The following is a 25,469-nucleotide window of genomic DNA, read 5'->3' on the forward strand; positions in this document are numbered from 1 at the left end:
ACGGGAGAATGTGCAAACTCCACACGGACAATGACCTGGAGCCGGGATTGAACTGGGTCCTCTGCACCCTGAGGCAGCAGTGCTGACCACTGTGCCACCATGCTGCCCTATTGCCCATTCCTAACTGCCAATGCCTTCTCATTTCAGAGGGCTTTTGAGAGTCAACATGTGTCACATGTAGGCCAAAACAGGTAAGGATGGAAGATTTCCTTCCCTAAAGGACATTCGTGAACCAGATGGGGTCAACAATGGTATCATGGTCATCATTTTAATTCCACTAAATTCATATAATAATAATAATTGCTTATTGTCAGAAGTAGGCTTCAATGAAGTTATTGTGAAAAGGCCCTAGTCGCCACATTCCGCCACCTGTTCGGGGAGGCTGGTAAGGGAATTGAACCCGCACTGCTGGCATTGTTCTGCATTACAAGCCAGCTGTTTAGCCCACTGTGCTAAACCAGCCCCAGATTTCACCATCTGCTGTGTTGGGATTTGAACCCGTGTCCCTGGATCTTGTCCTGAGTCTCTGAATTATGAGTCTAGTGACTACGCCACTGGTGCAACAAAAAACTCATGACCTAAAAAACAGATGGTGCCTAGGAGACTCAGCAACTCGGCGAGAACCACAATGTGCATGGCTTCTTCAGCGCAATTAAAACCATCTAAAGTCCAAGCTCCCAGGGTCCCACCCAACTGAGAGCCATAAACGGAGAGGCACTCATCAAAGAGGCAGTCAACATCTGCTGGAGAGAGCACTTCGAGGACCTCCTCCACCAAGACAGACCATTCAGTGCAAATGCCCTCGACATCATGCCACAACACTCTACCTGCAACTATCTCAGTGCAATCCCAGCTCGCCACGAAGAGCGGAGAGCATCACCCTTGTCTGGAAGGAAGAGAGCATTCCGGACAAACTCGGGTATGCCTTTGTGACCACCTTCAAGAAAGGAAACCGGCCCTACTGCGGAAATTATAGAAGGATTTCTCTAGTCTCTGCTACGGGAAAGGTCATCACGGGAATCCTCCTCAACCACCTCCTCCCAATGGCTGAATAGCTCCACTCAGTGCTGCTTCCAGCCATCAAGGGCCACGATGGACATGATCTTCACCCGTCAAATCCAGGAAAAATGCAGGGGGCAGAATCGACTTCTGTACATGACCACCTGCGATCTCCAAGGCCTTAGACTTTGTCAACCATGAGCGATTGTGGAACGGCTTCCTCAAATTTGTCTGCCCGCAGACATTCACGACCAGTCTCCACCTGCTTCACCCATGTCATGGAAGCTGTGATCATCACCAAAGGAACCACCACAGATCCAATGTGTGTGCGAACTGGGGTCAAACAGGGTTGTGCATTGCATCAACGCTCTGCTCCATCTTCCTTGCAGCAAAACTCCACCCCATCACCATGAAGCTCCCCGCTGGACAGGAGCTGACCTACTAGACAAGTGGGAAGCTGTTCAACCTCCGGCACTTCCAGGCCAAAACCAAGACCATCCTAACCTCTGGCATTGAGCTGCAGTGTGTGCACACACACTCGGGCCTTGCTACAAATTATCGGCGACGCAATCACCAAGGCATATGAGAGTGTGGTCTCAGATAAACATTGGGAAAACAAAGGATCGCTATCAGACCGTTCCTGCCACACAACAGTAGTCTGTCGTCCCCCGTCCCCGTCCCCCACTATCAAGATAGCGATGCGCATCTGGACAATGTGGATCATTTCCCACACCTCAGGGGCCTCCTCTCAGAGTGAGTAAACATCGACAATGGAATCCTGCATAGACTCCAATGTGCCAGTGCAGTCTTCGGACGCCTGAGGATATGAGTGTTCGAAGACTGAGACCTCAATCCAGCACCAAGCTCATGGTCTACAGAGTGGCCGTGGTCCCGAAATCCTATGTGTATCTGAAACATGGCTAATGAACAGCATATACCTCCGATCCCTGGAGAGATATCACCAATGTTGTCTCTGCAAAATCCTGCAAATCCACTGGCAGGTAATGCATACCAACGTGAGAGTCTTCTCCCAAGCCAATATCCCCCTTATTGAGGCACTACGATTGGCGGGCCACATTGTCTGTATGCCCGGCCCGAGACTCTTGAAACAGGTACACTGCTCCGAGCTCTGCAATGGCAAGCAATCACTAGGAAGGCGGAGGAAACGCTATAAGGCTGGTTTGAAAGCCTCCCTAAATAAATGCAACATCCCCATCGGCATGTGGGAATCGCTTGCCTTAGAATGTATAAACTGGAGAAGTAGCATCCGCGAAGTCACCAATCACCCGAGAGTTGCAGGGTAGAGCACGCGGAGTAAACAGCAGAAAGAGAGCGCAGAATTCAGAGCATCCCTCTCATCCACCTCATCAAACACCACCTGCCAAACCTGTGGCAGATTGTGCGGATCCAGGATTGGACTATTCAGCCACTGCAGAACCCACCTCGCTGGAGTGGAAGCAAGTCATCCTCGACTGAGGTACTGCCCAAGAAGAAGAACGCCACGGCCCACTCTAAACGGCAAAGGTGCATCGCTGATTTATGTACGCTAAGTACCTGGGAAGGGTGTCCTGCAGTCAGCATCACAGTGAAGCAGTCTGGGAAAAGCTGTTCAGGCAGCGGTTTGAGAAAAAAATCTCCAGTGAAGTCACAGGAAAGCAGTAAGCTGATTGGTTGGTGTGAGTACCTGATTAGGAACTGTGTCTAAATAGCTGAAAATTAAATAACTGAAAGATATAACAGTCAGGGAACAAAGCTGGGAGGATAAAAGGGAAGTGAATCTGAAAGCAGAACCAGGAAATCAAAAGAGCTAATTGGGCGAGTACATTTATGTATTCTATAATAACAAGGAGCAGAGAATAAGGGCTCTAGTTAATATTATTTAATACTAGTTAATATTATTTGATATTAAAAGGATAAATTTAGGACTTCCGGTGGCGGCCATGGAGTGAGTGGTCGCTTATTTGGTAGCTCCCACTCGTGGTGGACCTTTGGGACCTTTTTCCGCCAATTTACGGGGTTGGATCGATATAACAGGAGACTGGTGCAGTAGATCAGAAGGATTCCACACCAGTCTATGGATTCATGGACCAGAAGTGGTTTGAAAAGGAGAACATTGGTCGAAGACGGGAGTGGAGTCTACAGCACTGGAGAATATTGCGGGGGGCCAGGGACCGAAATTGCCGTCTCCCAACAGAGCAACGTGGCCTTTCTCCAGGAGAACTTTGATCAGCAAAGGAAGGAATACCTGGATCCGATTAAGATGGGGATTGACCATGTGGAGCAGATATTGGAAGCCCAGGGCCAGGCCATCTAGAAGGTGGAAGAGGCGGTTGCTGAGCATGATGAGCAGCTAGCCGCGATGGCGGTGGAGATGGGGCTGATGAAGGACCACCAGGAAAAGGCTGCAAGACAAAGTGGAGGATTTGGAGAACAGATCGCGCAGACAGAACATGAAGATTGTTGGCCTCCTGGAGGGCAGCGAAGGATCGGACACAGGGGCATATGTGGCGCTTAGGTTCGAGAAGTTTCTGGGGGAAGGTGAGTTTGCTTGACCCTTGGAGGTGGACTGGGTGCACAGTGCGCTTATGAGGAAGTGGCTGAGGAATGGTACAAATGCACCAGTTCCTGAACAAGGAACAGATCTTGAGGTGGACCAGGCAGACGAGGAGCTGCGTATGGGAAGGCAAAGAGCTGCGTATTTGCTAGGACGTTGGTATGGAATTGGCCAAAAGAAAGACGAGTTTCAACAATATGAATTTGGCCCTCTTTAAGAAGGGGGTGAAGTTCGGCATGCTGTACCCAGCGCGTTTGTGGGTCACTTATGAAGGGCAGGAACTTTATTTCGCATCACCAGATGAGGTGATGAACTTTGTTTTTTTTTATAAATGTTTTTTATTGAGTTTTCATATTTTATATATGACAAATTACAAATTATTAGAGAGAAAAAAAGAAAACACAAAAATTTAACATGAATATTTACAGGTAAGCATCTTCATAACAACAATTGTGGCTGCCCCCTTTAGCCAGCATACATATTTTACATTCCCCAATATGGCCGAGGCACATGTTTATAGGCATTTATGTATAGTTTGGTTTTGGGCCTTGGCTTGCCATCAAACCCCCATAACGAGCCCGTAACCCCCCCCCCCTCCCCGCCCCCCCGGCTACCTTCCCCCGATTCCCGTCCATTTTCCCCTGATTCTTGGCCACCCGACTATTCTTCCTCTTGTACGTTGGCCACAAACAGGTCCCGGAACAATTGCATGAATGGCTCCCACGTTCTGTGGAAGCCGTCGTCTGACCCTCGGATGGCGAATTTGATTTTCTCCATTTGGAGAGATTCCGAGAGGTCGGACAGCCAGTCTGCAGCTCTGGGCGGTGCTGCTGACCGCCAGCCAAACAGGATTCTACGGCGGGCGATCAGGGAGGCAAAGGCAAGGGCGTCCGCCCTCCTCCCCAGGAATAGATCTGGTCTGAAACCCCGAAGACCGCCACTATCGGGCATGGCTCCACCCTCACCCCCACCACTTTGGACATAGCCTCGAAGAAGGCTGTCCAGTACTCCACAAGTCTGGGGCAAGACCAGAACATGTGGGCGTGGTTGGTCGGGCCTCTTTGGCACCGCTCACATCTGTCCTCCACCTCCGGGAAGAACCTACTCATACGGTTTCTCGTTAAGTGGGCTCTATGTACCACTTTTAGTTGCGTCAGGCTGAGCCTTGCGCACGTGGAGGTGGAGTTGACCCTATGCAGTGCTTCGCTCCAGAGTCCCCACCCTATCTCCATCCCCAGGTCGTCCTCTCATTTCCTTCTTGTTGCGTCCAGTACGGTGTCGTCCCTATCTACCAGTCGGTCATACATGTCACTACAGTTCCCTTTCTCTAGGATACTTGCGTCCAGTAGGTCTTCCAGTAGTGTCTGTCGTGGCGGTTGTGGGTACGTCCTTGTCTCCTTTCGTAGGAAGTTTTTGAGCTGCAGGTACCGTAGCTCGTTCCCCCCAGCTAGCTGAAATTTCTCTGTCAGTTCGTCCAGTGTTGCGATCCTGTCGTCCGTGTATAGGTCCCTGACTGTCAGTGTCCCCCCCGTCCTGCCTCCACCTTTTGAAGGTGGCGTCAGTCAGTGCTGGTTTGAACCTATGGTTGTTGCAGATGGGAGCCTTGTCTGACATTTTGTACAGGCCAAATTGCTGCCGCAGTTGGTTCCAGGATTGGAGGGTGGCTGTCACCACTGGGCTGCTGGAGTGTTTTTTGGGTGGAGATGGGAGTGCTGCCGTGGCTAGGGCCCGGAGGGAGGTTCCCATGCAGGAGGCCTCCTCCGCACGCACCCACTCGGCTTCTGGCTCCTGGATCCATCCCCTTACTCGCTCGGCTGTTGCCGCCCAGTGGTAGAATTGTAGATTCGGGAGGGCTAGCCCCCCCCCCGGATTTTGTTTTTTGTAGGACCTTCTTTGGGATCCTAGCATTTTTACCCCCCCATACGAACGCCATTTGATGAACTTTGTTAAGGACAGGGGACTGGCAGGTGATGGAGAACATTGAACTTGGGCGCGAGTAGTTTGTTCTTGATATGCTGCTAAATTTCTTTTCTCTTTGGGGTTTTGTATGTATTGTTTTGCACTAAGGTTTGGGCCATTGCTCAGTTTTTGCGGTTTAACTTTGTTCTTAATGGGGATGGTGGGTGGAATTTTCTTCTTTTGTGTTTGGGGGATTGTGATGTTTTGCATATGTATGTTCGAGCAGGGGGGAGGGAGGTCAGTGGGGGATAGGATGCTTGGCGCCATGGGCGGGAGCTACCAGGCTAGCTGGGCGGGCTAGATCACGGCAGCGCAGTCGGGGTCGAGCAGGTGATAGGTTTGTTCAGGGGGGTTGGGATTGTTAATCCGTTATTCGGGGGGGGGGGGGGGGGGGGGGGGGTATTGTTCTGCTGACAGGGGAGGGACTGGTGCTGGAGACAAATTGGGGATCGATGACAGTGGATGCCTGAGGGCGGACCTGAGGAGGCATGTGACGCAGGCTGGAGGCTGTCCTGAGAAGGGTTATCGTTTTGGGGGGGGGGGGGGGGTGGATCGATCGAGTTCAAGGACAGGGAGGGTGCCAGCCGCGGCGAAGGAGCTGAAGGGCTTTATGGACCAGATGGGGGGCTAGATCCGCGGAGGTTCCGACAACCAAGAGCGAAGGAGTTTTCTTTTATTCCCCATGTGCACAAAATGTACTTCCGGATTGATTTTTTGTTTTGAACAGAGCTTTGCTGGTGGGTTGGTAGATGCCGAGCATTCGGTGATTGTTGTGTCGGACCATGCCCCACACTGGGTGGATTTACGTGTGAGTAAAAAGGGGGGGGGGGGGGGGGTCAGCGCCCGCAATGGAGAATGGATGTAGGACTGTTAGCGGATGAGGAGGTGTGTGTGTGGGTGAGGGAGGCCATCCAGAATTACGTGAAGATAAATGACACTGGGAGGTTATGGCAGCAACGGTATGGGAGGCACTGAAGGCATTAGTTAGGGGGGGAAGCTGATTTTGGTACGGGCTCGTAGGGAGAAGGTGGAGCGGGCAGAGATGGAGATGATAGGCTGGTTAGGGAGGTGCTTCAGGTGGATAGAATGTAATCGGTAGCCCAGGAGGCGGGGCTGTTGAAGGAGGGTAGAAATTGCAGATGGAGTTTGGCCTGATATCCACAGGGAAGGCGGTGGGGCAGTTGAGGAAGGCAAGAGGGGTGGTGTATGAAAATGGGGAGAAGGCCAGTAGGATGTTAGCACACCAGCTCAGGAAATGGGAGGTGGCCAGGGAGATAGGAAGAGTGAAGGATAGTGGGAGGAACACTGGGCGAAATTCTCCCAAAGGGAGACAACGTGCCAACGCCGGAGTGAAAACCGGAGTGTTTCACTCCGGCGTCGGAGGCCGCTCCTCGCCCCCCATTCTCCCCACCCCCCCGCCTTGACGCTTGCGTCAAAGCGGCGCCGCCTGAATGATGTCACCCGCGTATGCGTGTTTGCCATCTTCCCCTTCGCTGCCCCACAAGACATGGAGGATTGATCTTGCGGGGCAGCGGAGGGAAAAGAGTGCGTCTTTCAGAGACGCCGGGCCGATGATCGGTGGGCACCGATCGCGGGCCAGACCCCTTCTGAGCATCCCCCTGGTGCTCGATTCTCCCTCCGCCCCCCACAGGCCCCACACGCAGCGGTCGCGCGCTGTTCATGCTGGCGACCAGGTGTGGTTGGCGCCGGCGTGAACCGGTCGGATTCGGCAGGCCACTCAGCCCATCCGGGCCGGAGCGGCAATTCTCTGAGCGGCCTGTCGCAAAACGTGACACACCGTTTTGGGGGGGTGGGAGAATCGCGTGCGGGTGCCAGGGCGGCGTGGCGTGCTTCGCGCAGCACTTCCGCGATTCTCCCACCCTGCGTGGGTTCGGAGAATCGCGCTCAGTATCTTTGACCCAGCAGGGGTGAACGGGGTGTTCAAGGAATTTTGCAGTCGACTGTATGAGTCGAAGCCCCCAGCTGTGGTGGAGGGGGATGAGGCAATTCTTGGAGGGTTTGGAGTTCCCAAAGGTGGAGGAAGGGCTGGTGGAGAGGCTAGGTGCCCCGATCGGGCTTGTTGATGTAGTGGAGGGATTGGAGGCCATGTAGTCAGGCAAGGCCCCGGGGCTGGACGGATACCCAGTGGAATTCTATAAGAAGTTATCTGGGGTGATGGATCCATTATTGAGGGTGTTTAATGAGGCTAAGGGTGTTCTTCCCCCAACAATGTCACAGGCTTCGATTTCATTGATTTTGAAACGAGCGAAGGACCCAGAACAATGCGGGTCATATAGGCCAATCTCCCTACTAAATGTGGACGCCAAATTGCTTGTCAAGATTTTGGCCTCGAGGAGAGAGGATTGTGTTCCGGGGGCGATAGGGGAGGACCAGACAGAATTTGTCAAAGGGAGGCAGTTAACAGCCAACGTTAGAAGGCTCTTAAATCTAATCATGATGTCCTCCGAGGGGAGGGAGGTGGAGGTGGTGGTTGCAATGGACGCGGAGAAGGCCTTCGATCGGGTGGAGTGGAGTTATTTGTGGGACGTCCTGGGGAGGTTTGGGTTTGGGCAGGGCTTTGTAGACTGGGTCCGGTTGCTGTACCAGGTGCCAATGGCGAGTGTGCGGACGAACCAAGTGAGCTCGGACTATTTTGGACTGAGCCGGGGGACGAGGCAGGGCTGTCCACTCTCCCCACTGTTGTTTTCCTTGGCTATAGAGCCGTTGGCGATCCCGCTGAGAGCGTAAAAGGGATGGAAGGGACTAGTCTTGGGGGGGGGGGGGGGGGGGGGGATTATGCGGATCTTGGGGAAATATGGCCTGTTCTCGGGGTATAAATTGAATATGGGTAAAAGTAAGGTTTTTGTGGGGGTTTTTTGAGGGGGCAGGAGAGGAGGCTGGGGAGTTGCCATTTAAAGTGGTGGGAGGGAGTTTTCGATACTTAGGTGGCATGGGAATTCAGTTGGCATGGGGATGGGGGCAGTTGCATATAAATCTGGCCCGGTTAGTTGAGCAAACGAAGGAGGACTTTTGGAAGTGGGACATGCTCCCGCCGTCACGGGCGGGGAGGGTACAGACCGTAAAGATTAAAAAATATATATATATTTAGAGTACCCATTTATTTATTTATTTATTTTCTAATTAAGGGGCAATTTAGCATAGTCAATCCACCTAACGTGCACATCTTTTGCGTTGTGGGGGTGAAATCCACGCAGACACGGGGAGAATGTGCAAACTCCACACAGACAATGACCCAGGGCCGGGATTCGAACCTGGGTCCTCAGAGCCATAGTCCCAGTGGTAACCACTGCGCCACCATGCTGCCCTACAGACCATAAAGATGACGGTTCTCCCGAGATTTTTGTTTGTTTTCCAGTGTCTCCCTATTTTTATACCAAAGGCCTTTTTTAAGTGGGTCAATGCGGTGTTCTCTGGGTTTGTGTGGGTGGGTAAAATCCCGTGAGTAAGGAAAGTGCTGCTGGAGCAGAGCCGAGGTGGGGGAAGGGAAGGGTTGGCCCTGCCGAGCTTTAAGAATTACTGCTGGGCGGAAAATATAGCCATGATCAGGAAGTGGGTAGTGGGGAAGGGGTCGGGATGGGAGCTGATTAAGGCGGCATCCTGTAGGGGCACAAGCTCAGGGGCATTAGTAACAGCACCTCTGCCATTCTTGCCGTCCCGGGACTCCACATGCCCGGTGGTGGTTGAGGCTCTGAGAGTTTAGGGACAGTGGCAGAAGCACATGGGAGGGAGCGCCAGTTTGGGTTCCAATTTGTGGCAATCACCGGTTTGTCCTGGGGAGGTTGGATGGGGGGTTTCGGAGGTGGCAGAGAGCAGGGATTGAGAGGCTGAGGGATCTGTTTATCGATGGGAGCTTTCCTTGTTTGGATGATTTGGAGGAGGAGTTTGAATTGCCGGGTGGGAATGGGTTTCCGCTATCTGCGGAACTTTGTACGAAGGCAGGTTTCGACCTTTCCGCTTCTACCGTCACAGGGGATACAGGATGGGGTAGTTTCAAAAACGGTGGGTCGAGGAAGTCTCAAAAGTTTTATTAAGAGCTCATGGAGTGGGAGGGAACCCAGATAGGGGAGGTGAAACGCAAGTGGGAAGATGAGCTTGGTAAAGAGCTATAGACAGATCTGTGGGAAGATGCTCTGAGTAGAGTCAACACGCCCTCATCATGTGTCAGGCTCAGCCTGATACAATTTAATGTGATCCGAATGAGCCGGTTTTTTGGGGTAGAGGACAGGTGTGAGGTGTGTGGGAGGGCCCGCAAACCATGTCCACATGTTTTGGGCATGTCCGAAGCTTGGAGGATTTGTCGATGTCATGTCCACGGTGCTAAATGCGAGGGTAGCGCCGAGTTCAGAGGTGGTGACCTTTGGAGTGTCGGAAGACCCGGGAGTCCAGGGGGTGAGAGAGGCTGCCGTTTTGCCTTTGCCTCCTTGGTCGCCCGGAGACGGATCTTATTAGCGTGGAGGGACTTGGAGTCCCCGAAATCGGGGGTATGGGTTAGTGACATGTCCGGGTTTCTCAGGCTTGAGAAAATTAAGTTCACCCTGAGAGGATCAATGTTAGGGTTAGTTTGGAGGTGGCAGCCATTTATCGACTTCTTCGGGGAAAATTAAACTGTTAACAGGTACAATAAGAGGGGTTCAGGGAATGAGGGGGTAGGGGAGTTTGTTTAGTTTAGGCGGGATCAGCGAGAGTTAAAGCGCATGGGATTGCGGGTAGTGTCTTGAGGTGGATAGAAAGCTGGTTAGTAGACAGGAAGCAAAAAGTTGGAATAAATGGGTATATTTCCAATTGGCAGGCAGTGACTAGTGGGGTACTGCAGGGACCTGTGCTAGGACCCCAACTGTACTCGTTATATATTAATGATTTGGACAAGGGAACTAAATGTGTTAGCTCCAAATTTGCAGATGGTACAAAGTTTGGTGGGAGGGTGAGCTGTGAGAAGAATGCAGAGATGTTTCAGTAGGATTTAGACAGGCTGAGTGAGTGGGCATTTGCATGGCAGATGTAGTATAACGTGGATAAATGTGACATCCATTTCAGTAGCAAAAATACTTTGGGTATAAATTGAGAGGTTGATACTCAGCGAGATCTTGGTGTCCTCGTGCATCAGTCGCTAAAAGTAAACGCGCTGGTTCATCTGGGAGTAAGGAAATGTTATGTTGGCCTTCATAGCTGGAGCATTTGAGTATAAGAATAGGGATGTTTTACGGCAATTGTATAGGGCATTTTTCTGAGGCTATCCCTTGAGTATTGTGTGCAGTTTTGGCGTCCTTATATGACGAAGGATGTCCTTGCTCTGGAGGGAGTGCAGCGGAGGTTTACCAGGCTGATTCCTGAGATGGCGGGACTGTCATATGAGGGGAGACTAAATTGGTTAGGATTATATCATTGGAGTTTAGAAGAGTGAGAAGAGATCTCTTAGAAACTTTTAAAATTCTAACAGGATTAGACAGGGTAGATTCAGAAAGAATGTTCCCGATGGTGGGGAAGTCCAGAACTAGGGGTCATAGTTTGAGGATAAGGGGTAAATCTTTTAGGATGAAGGTAAAGAGAAATTTCTTCACCTAGAGATTGGTAAATCTGTAGAATTCACAACCACAAAAAGTAGTTAAGGCCAAAGCATTGTGTAATTTCAAGAAGGAGTTAGGTATTAGATATAGCTCTTGGGGCTAAATGGAGACATGGGAGGAAGGCTGAAGTGAGGTAGTGAGCTTGATGATCAACCATGATCATAATGAATGGAGGAGCAGGCTCGAAGAGCCGAAAGATCTCCTTTCTGCTTCTATTTTCTAGATATTTTGTAGTTAGTTTTTGCAATTCTGTATGAATTGCACTTTGAGAATTTCCAGTTAATTAAAACTCTCAGTAATTTGGCACTTGTAACCGAAATGCAGGATTTAGTTCTATGTGCTTTTATTTTTGGAGCTTTCATTACGCAGCTATTGGCATTTAATTTTAGTTAGTTATTTACAATTTACTGTTTGTTGAAAGTATGCTTGCTAGTCTCCTGATAAAACCGTCATTAAATTCCTGATTCCTTACTTGAATGAAGACATAAATGTGATGTCTAGACCTGAACGTGCTGCCCTACGTTTCCTGTTTTTGTTTATAATAGATCTGTTGCCTTTCAGCTGCTGGGATGTTGCATTTTTCAAACTGGTTCATAATCATAAATATCAGGTTATTCTTGGAATCCTTGAAATGCTGACTCTAAATGATAATTTTATGCAATTTTAAAGATATTTAAAGCTCATTTGCTCAGTGGTATGTTCCATGCTGCCGAGGTGGAAATGGTTGACAGCTTCAAATTCCTAGCTGTGCAGGTCACCAACAATCTGTCCTGGTCCACCCACGTCGACGCCACGATCAAGAAAGCACAAGAGCATCTATACTTTCTCAGGAAACTAAGGAAATTCGGCATCTCCACATTGACTCTGACCAATTTTTACTGCTGCACCTTAGAAATCATCTTAACTGGCGACATCACAGCCTGGTCTGGCAACTGCTCTGTCCATGGCCGTAAGAAGCTGCAGAGAGTCATGAACACTACCCTGTCAATTATTTGAACCCGCCTCCCATCCATTGACTCTTTCTCCACCTCCCACTGCCTTGGGAAAGCGGTCAGCATAATCAAAGACCCCCTCCTATTCGGCTTATTCAATCTTCCAACTTCTTCCATCGGGCAGGAGATACAAAAGTCTGAGAATACGCACTAACAGATTCAAAAACACCTTCTCCCCCGCTGATACCGGACTCCTAAACAACCCTCTTATGGACTGATCTGATCCCATCACACATCTTCTCTGCTGAGTAATCCTGTATGCTTCACCTAATGCCTGTGCCTATGTATTTACATTGTGTATTTATGTTTGCCCTATGTTTTTTCATCTAGAGAATGATCTGTCTATGGAATGATCTGTCTAGACTGTAAGCAGGACAATACTTTTCACTGTACCTTGGTGCACGTGACAATAAACAAATCCAATCCAATACAAATACTGCTCACCAATTTTTTTTACGGTTAGAAATGTATTTTCCATGCCATGTAATATATAGCTTATCTATATTGTCCTTAATTCCAGAACACTTGAATTGCTGCACCCAAATTGGCTAGTTTATGTGAAGAATCTTTTCTCCATAATTTTGAGACACCGACATGGGAATGAATATATGAGGCACAGACAGTGTTAAGTTCTATCCTGTGTTAGGTGAAATGCCTGAGACCATTGCTCTTATATCAATTTTGATGCAGTTTCTGATTTTTTAAATATAGACTTTTAGATGGAGGTTTCATAGTGCACAGTACCTGTGGTATGTTTTGTTGCAGAGTGAATGTTATGTTTGTATATGTAAGTAGGATCTCTGGATAATCTTAAAGCTCCAAGAGACATGATCTTTCTACTTTGTGCCCTAATAGATGTCGCAGCATCAGGTCCATGCGGTTCAGCAATTGGCCAAAGTAATGGGCTGGCATCTATTGAGCTTCAGCAACCATGTGGGCCTGGGTCCAGTGGAGAGTATTGGAAATGCTTCTGCGATAACCGTGGCTTCACCCAATGGCGAGTATTCAATTTCAGGTAAGTGTGTCCTAAAGATAAAGTTCTTGCACAGTGAATGAGGAATCAACTTCTTTGGAGTTCAAGGGGTTACAGTCGGGGGAAGAAAAAGGAAGGGCAGACAGTGCAGGGATCCCTCATGGCCGTTCCCCTTCAAAACAAGTATACTGCTTTGGCTGCTGTTGGGGGGGGATGACCTACTGGGGGAAGGCCCTAGCGGCCAGGTCTCTGGCACTGAGCCTGGCTCTGTGGCTCAGAAGGGAAGTCGGAAGAATAGAACAGCAATAGTGATGGGAGACTGAATGGTTAGGGGAACGGATAAGAGATTCTGTGGTCGCGAACGAGACTCCTGGAAGGTATGTTGCCTCCCAGGGCCAGGGATGTCTCAGATCAAGTTGACAGAATTCGTAAGGGGGAGGGGGAGCAACCAGATGTCTTGGTGCACATAGGCACCAACAACATAGCTAAGAAAAGGGATGAAGATCTAAAAAGTGATTTTAGGGAGTTAGGTTGGAAGCGAAAGAGCAGGACAAGCAGAGTAGTGATCTCAGGATTGCTACCGGTGCCACGTGCAAGTGAGGCAAGGAACAGAGAGCGAGTGCAGCTCAACACGTGGCTACAGGGCTGGTGCAGGAGGGAAGGCTTCAGATATGTGGATCATTGGGATATCTTCTGGGGAAGGTGGGACCTGTACATGAAGGATGGATTGCACCTATACTGGAGGGAAACAATATCCTTGGTGGGAGGTTTGCGAGAGCTCTTCGGGAGGGTTTAAACTAGTTTGGCAGGGGGATGGGAACCAGAGCTATGGATCAGAGGATAGGTTAGCTGTTGAACAGGTAGAAATAATATGCAGCAAGTCTGTGAGGAAGTATAGACAGTTGATAGGACAAAGTTGCACTCAGTGGAATGGGTTAAAGTATGTCTGTTTCAAAGCAAGGAGTGTCAGGAATAAGGGAGATGATCTTGGAGCATGGATCAGTACTTGGAACTACGATGTTGTGGACTTTACGGAGACATGGATTTCACAGGGGCAGGAATGGTTGTTAGATGTTCCGGGGTTTAGATGTTTTCAGAAGAATAGGGAGGGAGGTAAAAGAGGAGGGGGTGTGGCACTGTTAATTGGGGAGTGCATCACAGCTGCAGAAAAGGAGTTAGTTGAGGAGGGTTTGTCTACTGAGTCAGTATGGGTAGAAGTCAGAAACAAGAAAGGAGCAGTCACTTTATTGGGAGTTTTCTACAGACCCTCCTAAAGCAGCAGAGAGATAGAGGAACAGATTGGGCAGCAGATCTTGGAAAGGTGCAGAAGTTATTTTTTTTTAATATAAATTTAGAGTACCCAATTCATTTTTTTCCAATTAAGGGGCAATTTAGAGTGGCCAATCCACCTAGCTTGTACATTTTTGGGTTGTGGGGGCGAAACCCACGCAAACACTGGGAGAACGTGCAGACTCCACACGGACAGTGACCCAGAGCCGGGATCGACCCTGGGACCTCAGCGCCGTGAGGCCGCAGTGCTAACCCACTGCACCGCCGTGCTGCCCGGAAAGGTGCAGAAGTAACAGATTTGTTGTCATGGGTGACGTCAACTTCCCTAATATTGACTGGAACCTCCTTACTGCAAATGGTTTAGATGGAGCAGATTTTGTCAGCTGTGTACAGGAAGGTTTCCTGACTCAATATGTAGATAGGCCGACTAGGGGGGAGGCCATATTGGACTTGGTGCTCGGCAACGAACCAGGCCATGTGCTAGATGTCTCGGTGGGAGAGAATTTCGGTGATGGTGACCACAACTCCTTGACCGTTACCATAGTCATGGAAAGGGATAGGAACAGACAGAACGGGAAGGTATTTAATTGGGGACGGGGAAATTATACTGCTATTAGACAGGAGCTGAGGAGCATAAAGTGGGAGCAATTATTCTTGGGGAAATGCACAACAGTAATGTGGGGGATGTTTAAGGAGCACTTATTGCGAGTGCTGGATAGTTTTGTCCCACTGAGACGAGGAAGGAATGGTAAGGTGAAGGAGCCCTGGATGACAAGAGAAGTGGAGCTTCTAGTCAAGAGGAAGAAGGAAGCTTACGTAAGGTTGAGGAAGCAAGGATCTGACTCGGCTCTAGAGGGTTACAAGGTAGCCAGGAAGGAACTCAAAAATGGACTGAGGAGAGCTAGAAGGGGGCATGAAAAAGCCCTGGCGGGAAGGATGAGGGAAAATCCCACGGCATTCTACACTTATGTGAGAAATAAGAGGATGATCAGAGTGAGAGTAGGGCCGATCAGGGATAGTGGAGGGAACATGTGTCTAGAGTCTGAGGAGATGGGGAGGCCCGAAATGAATACTTTGCTTCAGTATTCACTGGAGAGAGGTACCTTGTTGCTCATGAGAACAGTGTGAAGAAACTTCCGGTTGCGGCTATGCGGAGCTAAGCCGCTTTAATAGGACTTGTGGGCTCTTATAAGGGCCCCAAACGGTGCTGATTCGACGATTCCCGGTGGATAAAGGGGTCTGGAGCAAAACCCCCCGGGATTTATGGTGCGGACCCGGAGTGGGGCGAGGAGAAAAACGGCAGCAGCTCCCCTGGAAAAGCGGGGGTTCTGCGCTATTTTATGGAGCTGAAAGGGGAGTTGCTGGAATCCGTGAAGGTAACGACAAGTAAGCTGCTGGAGACCCCGACAACTCTGGGTGCAGCGATACTCGAGTTGCTGCAGCAGCAGGCCTCTGAGCGCGAGGATGAGGTCTCGGCCCTCATGGGGAAGGTGGAGAAGCACGAGGCGCTCCACAAAAAGTGGCAAGATCGTTTTGAGGAGATGGAGTTTCGATCGAGGAAGAACTTGCGGATCCTGGGCCTCGCGGAGGGGCTGGAGGGGTCGGACCTGCCGGCCTATGTGGCCGTGATGCTGAACTCGCTGGTGGGGGTAGGATACTTCCATCTGCCCCTGGACGTGGAGGGGGCCCACAGAGTACTGGCCAGGGGGCCTAAGGCGAATGAACCCCCGCGGGCGGTGCTGGTGCGGTTCCATCGGTTCAGTGACCAGGAGTGTGTGCTGCGATGGGCCAAGAAGGTGAGGAGCAGCAAGTGGGAGAATTCGGTAGTGCGCGTCTACCAGGACTGGAGTGCGGAGGTGGCTATGCGGAGGGCTGGGTTCAACCGGACGAAGGCGGTGCTCCACGGCAAGCAGGTGAAGTTCGGCATGCCTGCGCGTCTGTGGGTCACCTACAAGGACCGGCATTACTATTTTGAGTCCCCGGAGGAGGCGTGGGCCTTTGTGCAGGCTGAAAAGTTGGACTCGCTAGGACTGGGGGCTGTGGGGGTTTTTTGTATCACTGTTTATGCTGTTGCTGGTTATTCTGTTTGGTGTTTTTTTTTCTTTCTTCTTTTCTCTCGCTTTCGGATGATGTTGGTTATGGTTTTGTGTCTTAAGGGGGGTGTTGGGGTCTGTGGTTGGGGAGGGGGGGAGGGAGGAGGGGGGGAGGGGGGGAGGGATACCGCGGTGGTTGCTGCTGGATTGGCCAGGGAGGAGCTGGTGTGGGTCGGGGTGAGGTTCTATCGCCGTGGGAAACGGGCCGAATGGGTGCTGGCCAGGGGCGAGCAGTCGATGGGCTATGGCTAGTCGAGGGGGGCGGGGTGCCCCCTGATTCGTCTGATCACGTGGAACGTGAGGGGGTTGAATGGGCCGGTTAAGCGGGCCCGGGTGTTTTCGCATCTGAAGGGGCTGAAGGCGGACGTGGCCATGCTCCAGGAGACTCACCTGAAGGTGGCGGACCAGGTTCGTCTGAGGAAGTGGTGGGTGGGGCAGGTTTTGCATTCAGGGCTCGACGTGAAGAACCGGGGGGTGGCGATCCTGGTGGGGAAGAGGGTGGCGTTTGAGGCGTCTGAGGTGGTGGCTGATAGTGGCGGCAGATATGTGATGGTGAGCGGTAAGCTGCAGGGGGAGAGGGTGGTGTTGGTAAATGTGTACGCCCCAAATTGGGATGATGCTGGTTTCATGAGGCGTATGTTGGGCCGCATTCCTGGCCTGGAGGTGGGGGGCTTGATCATGGGTGGGGGGGGGGGGGGGGGGGGACTTCAATACGGTGCTGGATACCCTACTGGATCGTTCTAGTTCAAGGACAGGCAGGAGGCCGGCGGCGGCCAAGGTGTTGAGGGGGTTTATGGACCAGATGGGAGGGGTGGATCCCTGGAGGTTTGGGAGGCCTAGGGCTCGGGAGTACTCTTTTTTTCTCCCACGTGCACAGGGTTTATTCCCGTATTGATTTCTTTGTCCTGAGTAGGGGACTGGTCCCGAGGGTGGAGGAGGCCGAATATTCGGCTATTGGGATTTCGGACCATGCTCTGCATTGGGTGGATCTGGGGATGGGGAGGTGCGGGACTAGCGCCCGCTTTGGCGTCTGGACGTAGGGTTGTTGGCTGATGAGGAGGTGTGTAGGAGGGTCCGGGGATGTATCGAGAGGCACCTTCGAGGTCAATGATACTGGGGAGGTCCGGGTGGGGATGGTGTGGGAGGCTCTGAAGGCAGTGATTAGGGGGGAGCTGATCTCCATCCGAGCCCATAGGGAGAGGAGGGAGAGACTGGTGGGGGAGCTGTTGAGTGTAGATAGGAGGTATGCGGAGGCCCCGGAGGAGGGAATTGCTGGGGGAAGGGCGTAGCCTGCAGGCCAAGTTTGATTTATTGACCACCAGAAAGGCGGAGACACAGTGGAGGAAGGCACAGGGAGCGGTCTACGAGTATGGAGAGAAGGCGAGCAGGATGCTGGCGCATCAGCTTCGCAAGCGGGACGCGGCTAGGGAGATTGGTGGAGTGAAGGATAGGGGTGGGAATGTGGTGCGGCAGGGGGCAGAGGTCAATGGGGTCTTAAGGGACTTCTACAGGGAACTGTACCGGTTGGGGCCGCCGGTGGTGGGAGGGGGAATGGAGATCTTTTAGGACAGGCTGCGATTTCCAAGGGTGCAGGAGGAGCAGGCGGAGGGACTGGGGGCGCCGATCGAGTTGGAGGAGCTGGCCAGAGGGATTGGTCACATGCAGTCGGGGAAGGCGCCGGGACCGGATGGGTTCCCGGTTGAATTTTATAAGAAATACGCAGACCTGTTAGGCCCCCTGTTGGCTCGGACCTTTAACGAGGCATGGGAGGGGGGTGTTTTGCCCCCGACGATGTCAGAGGCGCTGATTTCCCTGATCCTGAAGCGAGATAAGGACCCCTTGCAGTGTGGATCATATAGGCCAATTTCACTGCTGAATGTGGACGCCAAGTTGCTGGCGAAGATCTTGGCCACTAGAATAGAGTAAGAAGTCTTACAACACCGGGTTATAGTCCAACAGGTTTGTTTCAAACACGAGCTTTCAGAGCGCATCTCCTTCTTCAGGTGAATGGCGAGGTATGTTCCAGAAACATTTATATAGACAAAGTCAGAGATGCTGGACAATGCTTGGAATGCGGTAATCAAATTATTACAGATCCAGGGAGAGGGATAATCACAGGTTAAAGAGGTGTGAATTGTCTCAAGCCAGAACAGTTGGTGGGATTTTGCAAGTCCAGGCCAGATGGTGGGGGGTGGATGTAATGCGACATGAATCCAAGATCCCTGTTGAGGCCGCACTCATGCGTGCGGATCTTAGCTATAAGTTTTTGCTCAGCAATTCTGTGTTGTCGCGTGTCATGAAGACCACCTTGGAGAACGCTTACCCGGAGACCAGAGGCTGAATGCCCTTGACTGCTGAAGTATTCCCCGACTGGAAGGGAACATTCCTGCCTGGTGATTGTCGCACGATGCCCGTTCATTCGTTGTCGCAGCATGGGGGCGGGTGGGGATGGCGTCCTGTGGAGGTGCGAGCCTGAAGGCACTGGTGGCGGCGCCTTTGCCGCTCCCTCTGGCGGGGTGCGCTGCGGGCCCGGTGGCGGCGGCTGCCCTCGGGATTTGGGCCGCCGGTTTGTCCCGGGGGGCATTGGTGGCGGGTTCCTGGGGTGGGGCGGGGCGGGCGTTGGAAGGTTGGGGGACCCGTTCATTGGCGGGGGGTTTGCGGGCCTGGGTGGGCTGGGGGAGGGGTTTGAGCTCCCCCGGGGAATTTGTTCAGGTACCTTCAGGTCGGGGCGTTTGCTGGGTGGCGGGTGGAGGGGTTCCCTTTGCCTCCTCCGCGGGGGATGGGGTGCTTTCGGGGGTGTGGGTCGGGGATGGGAGGGTGTCTGGCGTCTGCCGGGGGGGGGGGGGGGGGGGCGTCGGTGGAGGAGCTGAAGGCTGGGTGGGAGGTGGGGCTGGGGGAGCAGGTTGAGGGGGGGGGCGTGTGGGCGGGCGCCCTGGGGAGGGTGAACTCCTCTTCATGTGCGAGGCTTGGCCTCGTCCGGTTCGGGGTGCTGCATGGGACTCATGTGTCCAGGACGGGGATGGGCGGGTTTTTTGGGGGTGGGGACGGGTGCATTGGGTGTTCGGGGGGCCCGGCGGGCCATGCCCATGTGTTTTGGGCATGCCTGGCGCTGGGGGGGGTTCTGGCGGGGACGGTGGTGGGGGTCGGGCCAGGCTGGGGACTCACTATGTTTGGGGTTGGGGTGGAGCCGGGAGGCGAGGGAGGCCAGTGTTTGGCCTTTGCGTCCCTGGTGGCCCGGCGGGGGATCTTGCTGCGGTGGGGGGATGCGGGGCCTCCGAGCGTGGGGACCTGAATCAGTGGCGTGGCGGGGTTCGTTGAGCTGGAGGGGGTCGGGTTCACCCTGGGGGGTCGGTGCAGGGGTTCTTTGGGGGTGGCGGCCTTTTTTCTCGACTTTCTGGCTCGGCGGTGAGGGGCTGGGTCGACGGGGGGGGGGGGGGGGTATTTAAGTTAATTTGCTTGTTGTTGGTTTGTTTTGTTGTTTGTTGGGTTTGGGGGGACTGGGGGGGTTCGTTGCGTGCGTTGTTTCGGGTGCCGGGGGGTGTTTATTGTTGTTGTTCTGTTGCTATATATTTTTCAGGAAATTCCAATAAAAATTATTTTAAAAAAAAAATAAGAACAGTGTGAACCAGGTTAATAGGCTTGACCAGATTGATGTTAAGAAGGAGGATGTGCTGGAAATTTTGAAAAGCATCAGGATAGATAAGTTCCCTGGGCCTGGCGGGATATACCCAAGGTTACTACGGGAAGCAAGGGAGGAGATTGCTGAACCGTTGGCGATGATCTTTGCATCCTCACTCTCCACTGGAGTAGCACCGGATGTTTGGAGGGAGGCGAATATTGTTCCCCTGTTCAAAAAAGGGAATAGGGAAATCCCTGGGAATTAAGTCTGTGGTGAACAAAATATTGGAAAGGATTCTGAGAGATAGGATTTATGATTATTTAGAAAAACAGTTTGATTAAAGATAGGCGGCAGGTCATGCCTCACAAGCTTCATTGAATTCTTTGAGGATGTGACGCGACACATTGATGAAAGCCAGGCAGTGGATGTGGTGTATATGGTTTACAGGCGTTTGATAAGGTTCCCCATGAAGAAAGTAAGGAGGTGTGGGATGGAGGGAAATTTGGCCAATTGGATAGGTAACTGGCTGACACATAGAAGGTGGTGGTGGTGGATGGAAAATTTTCAGACTGGAGATCAGTTACCAGCGGTGTACCACAGGGATCAGTGCTGGGTCCTCTGCTATTTGTGATTTTTATCAATGAATGGGAGAAGGGGGCTGAAGAGTGGGTCAGTAAATTTGCTGATGACACCAAGATTGGTGGAGTAGTGGATGAGGTATGGGCTGTTGTAAGCTGCAAAGAGACATCAATAGGATGCAGAGCTGGGCCGAAAAATGGCAGATGGAGTTTAACCCTGATAAGTGCGAGGTGATTCATTTTGGTAGAACAAATTTGAATGCGGATTACGGGGTCAATGGCAGGGTTCTGAGGAATGTGGAGGAACAGAGAGATCTTGGGGTTCATGTCCACATATCTCTGAAGGTTACCACTCAAGTGGATAGAGCCGTGAAGAAGGCCTATAGTGTGTTAGCATTTATTAACAGGGGGCTTGAGTTTAAGAGCCATGGGGTTATGCTGCAACTGTACGTGACCCTGGTGAGACCACATTTGGAGTACTGTGTGTAGTTCTGGTCACCTCACTACAGGAAGGATGTGGAAGCATTGGAAAGGGTGCAAAGGAGATTTACCAGGATGCTGCCTGGTTTGGAGGACAGGCCTTATGAGGAAAGGTTGAGGGAGCTAGGACTTTTCTCTTTGGAGCAAAGGAAGATGAGAGGTTACTTAATAGAGATGTATAAGATGATGAGGGGGATAGATAGAGTGGACGTTCAGAGACTATTTCCTCAGGTGGATGAAGCTGTTACAAGGGGGCATAACTATAAGGTTCAGGGTGGGAGATATAGGAGGGATGTCAGAGGTAGGTTCTTTACTCAGACAGTGGTTAGGGTGTGGAATGGACTGCCTGCTGTGATGGTGGAGTCGGACACTTTAGGAACTTTCAGGAGGTTATTGGATAGGCACATGGAGCACACCAGAATGACAGGGAGTGGGATAGCTTGATCTTGGTTTCGAACGAGGCTTGGCACAACATCGAGGGCTGAAGGGTCTGTTCTGTGCTGTACTGTTCTATGTTCTATTTGATCAGGTTCCCCATGCTAGGCTCATTCAGAAAATTAGGGGGCATGGGATACAGAGAAATTTGGCTGTCTGGTTACAGAATTGGCTGGCTGAAAAAAGACAACGAGTGGTAGTGGATGGAAAATATTCCGCCTGGAGGTCGGTGACCAGTGGTGTCCTGCAGGGATCTGTTCTGGGACCTTTCCTCTTTGTGATTTTTATAAATGACTTGGATGAGGAAGTAGAAGGGTGGGATAATAAGTTTCGCGATGACGCGGAGGTTGGGGGAGTTGTAGATAGTGTTGAGGCCTGTTGCAGGTTACAACAGGACATTGACAGGATGCGGAGCTGGGCTGAGAAGTGGCAGATGGAGTTTAACCTAGATAAATGTGAAGTGATTTATTTTGGAAGGTCGAATTTGAATGCTGAAAACAGGTTTAAAGGCAGGATTCTTGGAAGTGTGGAGTAACAGGGATCTTGGGGTCCACATACATAGATCCCTCAAAGTTGCCACCCAGGTTGAATGGGTTGTTAAGAAGGCATATGGTGTGTTGGCTTTCATTAACAGGGGGATTGAGTTCAAGAGCCGCGAGGTTTTGCTGCAGCTTTATAAAACTCTAGTTAGACCGCTCTTGGAATATTGTGTCCAGTTCTGGTCGCCTCATTATAGGAAGGATGTGGATGCTTTGGAGAGGGTACAGAGGACATTTACCAGGATGCCGCCCGGAATGGAGGGCATGTCTTATGAAGAAAGATTGAAGGAGCTAGGGATTTTCTCACTGGAGCGAAGAAGGAAGAGAGGTGACTTGATAGAGGTGTACAAGGTGATGAGAAGCATGGATAGTGTGGATAGCCAGAGACTTTCCCCCAGGGTGGAAATGGCTGTCATGAGGGGACATAGTTTTAAGTTGATTGGAGGAAGGTATAGGGGCGATGTCAGAGGTAGGTTCTTTACACAGAGAGCGGTGGGTGCAATGCACTGCCAGCAGAGGTGGTGAAGTCTGAGTCATTAGGGACATTTAAGCGATTCTTGGACAGGCACATTGACAGCAGTAAATTGAAGGGGTGTCAATTAGGTTGACCTTAGATTAGGCTAAATGGTCGGCACAACATCGTGGCCCGAAGGGTCCGTACTGTGCTGTACCGTTCTATGATCTATGTTCAAGTCTGGATACTTCTGCAGCTGAAGTGCATTTTGAATGAAACTTGATGTATTCTTGTCTTCATTTTGTTTTCACTTTCACACAATTGCCAGTAGAAGAAGGTAAGCATAGCCATGGCCGCTTGTCTATAACCGGTCACTGGAAGTGCCTTCAGTCATAATAGATTAGACCCCAGAGCACTGCTGCAATGATCCAAGCTCATGTTACCTATTACAACTTTAAAAAATAACAAATGATTAATTGTATATAACCATGATCGCATATTAACTGAGACTTGGTTTTCTTCATGCTCACTGAAAACAAAGCAACTTTTTCAAATGGTCCTAATTCTGTTCACTTCACTGTATTCACAATAAAGTGTGATTATTTATAAAATTCCCTTTCAAGTGGCATCCTTTTTTTTTTACAGTACGGAATGGGCCTGAAAGTGGCTGTAAAGTGGTGGTCCAGTTTCCTAGGAGTCAGTGCAAAGATCTTCCCAAGAGTGATGTGATGCAGGACAATAAATGGAATCACCTTCGAGGACCATACAAGGAAGTATTGTGGAATAAGATGGAAGGACGCAATTTTGTTTATAAAATGGAACTCTTAATGGCAGCTCTTGCTCCCTGCCCATGATTGATGGCTTTTGTATGCCGATACCTCCTCCGATGCAGAAGTTTCTCCAGACTGTTCCACTGAATTCTGAGCAATAGGATTTAAACTTAAAACTTCAGCAAAAAAAAAAGTACCTTTTGTGCTGCTGAAATTTCCAAAACATTGGAATGTACTTAACAGCTTCCAAACATTGTCCCCAATTGGTGATTACATACTCACTTGATGAGATGCAGATGTAATTTTGAATTTTTCATTTTTATATAGAAGTTTCTTGTAAATAAAATAAACTTATTTCAATTTCAGATTTTCAAATTAATGAAAAATCCTGATCTATAGTTCATGAAACTGAAATGTTAAAAATCTCTCTGATCACACCAACAGTAGAAATATTATGCATGAGGGATATTTGGACTAAAGATTTGTCTACTCTTTTCATTTAGAGCAATTCCTGAAAATGCAAATTGTACTCTCAAGGATGTTCACAGAATCGCACAGTGCAGAAAGATCCCCTCGGCCCAATGAGTCTGCATCAACACGTAACATTATGCTGACAATGCAAATAAGTGCGATACAAGGGCAGTTGTCATCTTGATTTCTCTGCCAAAATGCAGGGTCTTGGTGAATTATTTGCTGAACCACACAAAGTGACGTTAATTTTAAAGGTGGCAGGCCCCAAGTCTACCCGAGCTGGATAGGGAATGAAACCCTGTGCTGTTGCTGTTAATTTGATCCACGTACGAGTCAGCTAACCAATTAACATAACTGACCCTCTTCTTGCCTTTAGCTAAAAATTCTTCCGTTGACGCCTTCCATGCATCATCCTGCCTCTCCTGTCAAGATTGGTCGAGACACCCAGAAACAATGCCAATACTATGACTAAGTTTAAAAAGTCATGGCAAAGACACAGTAAATGGGTTCCTGTCCTCCCAGCGATTTCTCTACTCTGTGGGCTTTTATAACTAAAATATGGCCCATTGATTTCTCTACTTTTTGTTAACATTATTTCTATCAAACTAAATATTCTCTACCCCTTAAATTCCTGCAATGCAGAATGACTACGTATGCATACAGATTGCAATGGCTGGAATGAAATTGAGCTGCTGCATTGCGTAAAATAGAACTACTGCAAGGAGAATTTGCCAATATTTTTCTCTTATGGCTAGAAAATTAATCCCAGCAGGATACCTGCTCCTAGTTATGAATTTAATTTATATTCATACATTTGCAGCATTTACATGGGCAAACCTAAATGAATATTGAAGTTGCTTCAGCGTGTATATGTGCGAGGCGTAGTGAGTGGTTAGCACTGCTGCCTCTCGGCACCAGGGACCTAGGTTCAATTCCAGCCTTGGGTGACTGCCTGTGTGGAGTTTGCTCCTTCTCCCCGCGTCTGCGTGGATTTCCTCCGGGTGCTCCAGTTTCCTCCCACGTTCCAAAGATGCACAGGTTAGGTGGATTGGCCATGCTAAATTGCCCCTTAGTGCACAGGGGTGTACAAAGGTGTGCGGGCTAGTGTCCAGGGATGTGTAGGTTAGGATAAGGGGTAGGGCGGGAAGTGGATTTGGGTGAGGGTCAGTGCAGACTCGATGGGCCGAATGACCGCTTGTGCACTGCAGGGATTTTATGATTCAAGTAATTTTCTAATTCTTCCAGTTTTATGTTTATGGTGCTACCTTTCTGGAATATTGCATCATAGATACAGACAGTAAAAATAATAATACTTTATGTCTATCTCCAGCTGGTTGAATGTCAGTAAGATGTTCATTTATGTGCAGTCAACTAAGCTTAGTCTTGTCATCACCTGTTTCGTAGCCTCCTCCTAATGGGTGGCACAGTGGTTAGTACTGCTTCCTCACCGCCAGGGACCTGGGTTTAATTCCAGCCTTGGGTGACTCTGTGGTTTGCACATTCTGCCCATGTCTGCGTGGGTTTCCTCCGGGTGCTCCGGTTTCCTTCCTCAGTCCAAAGATGTGCAGGTTAGGTTGATTGGCCAAGATGAATTGCCCCTGAGTGTTCAAAGATGTGGAGGTTAGGTGGGGTTAAGGGGACAGGGTGGGAGAGTGAGCCTAGGTAGGGTGCTCTTGGT

The 25,469-nt window shown here is 50.4% G+C and overlaps 1 protein-coding gene across 1 annotated transcript in view; it reads left to right on the forward strand.

The window, feature by feature from the left end:
* The window catches only part of med17 (mediator complex subunit 17), a 59,088-nt gene extending 35,401 nt beyond the window's left edge, over positions 1–23,687 (forward strand). Inside the window, exons 11-12 of the mRNA XM_038818374.1 lie at positions 12,945–13,104; positions 23,196–23,687. Of these exons, the coding sequence (XP_038674302.1) occupies positions 12,945–13,104; positions 23,196–23,404 (369 nt within the window). The 3' untranslated portion in view covers positions 23,405–23,687. The remainder of the gene's footprint in view (positions 1–12,944; positions 13,105–23,195) is intronic.
* The last annotated feature ends 1,782 nt before the right edge of the window (positions 23,688–25,469 follow it).

The sequence above is a fragment of the Scyliorhinus canicula genome, chromosome 14, assembly GCF_902713615.1.
Source record: "Scyliorhinus canicula chromosome 14, sScyCan1.1, whole genome shotgun sequence".
NCBI lineage: Eukaryota > Metazoa > Chordata > Chondrichthyes > Carcharhiniformes > Scyliorhinidae > Scyliorhinus > Scyliorhinus canicula.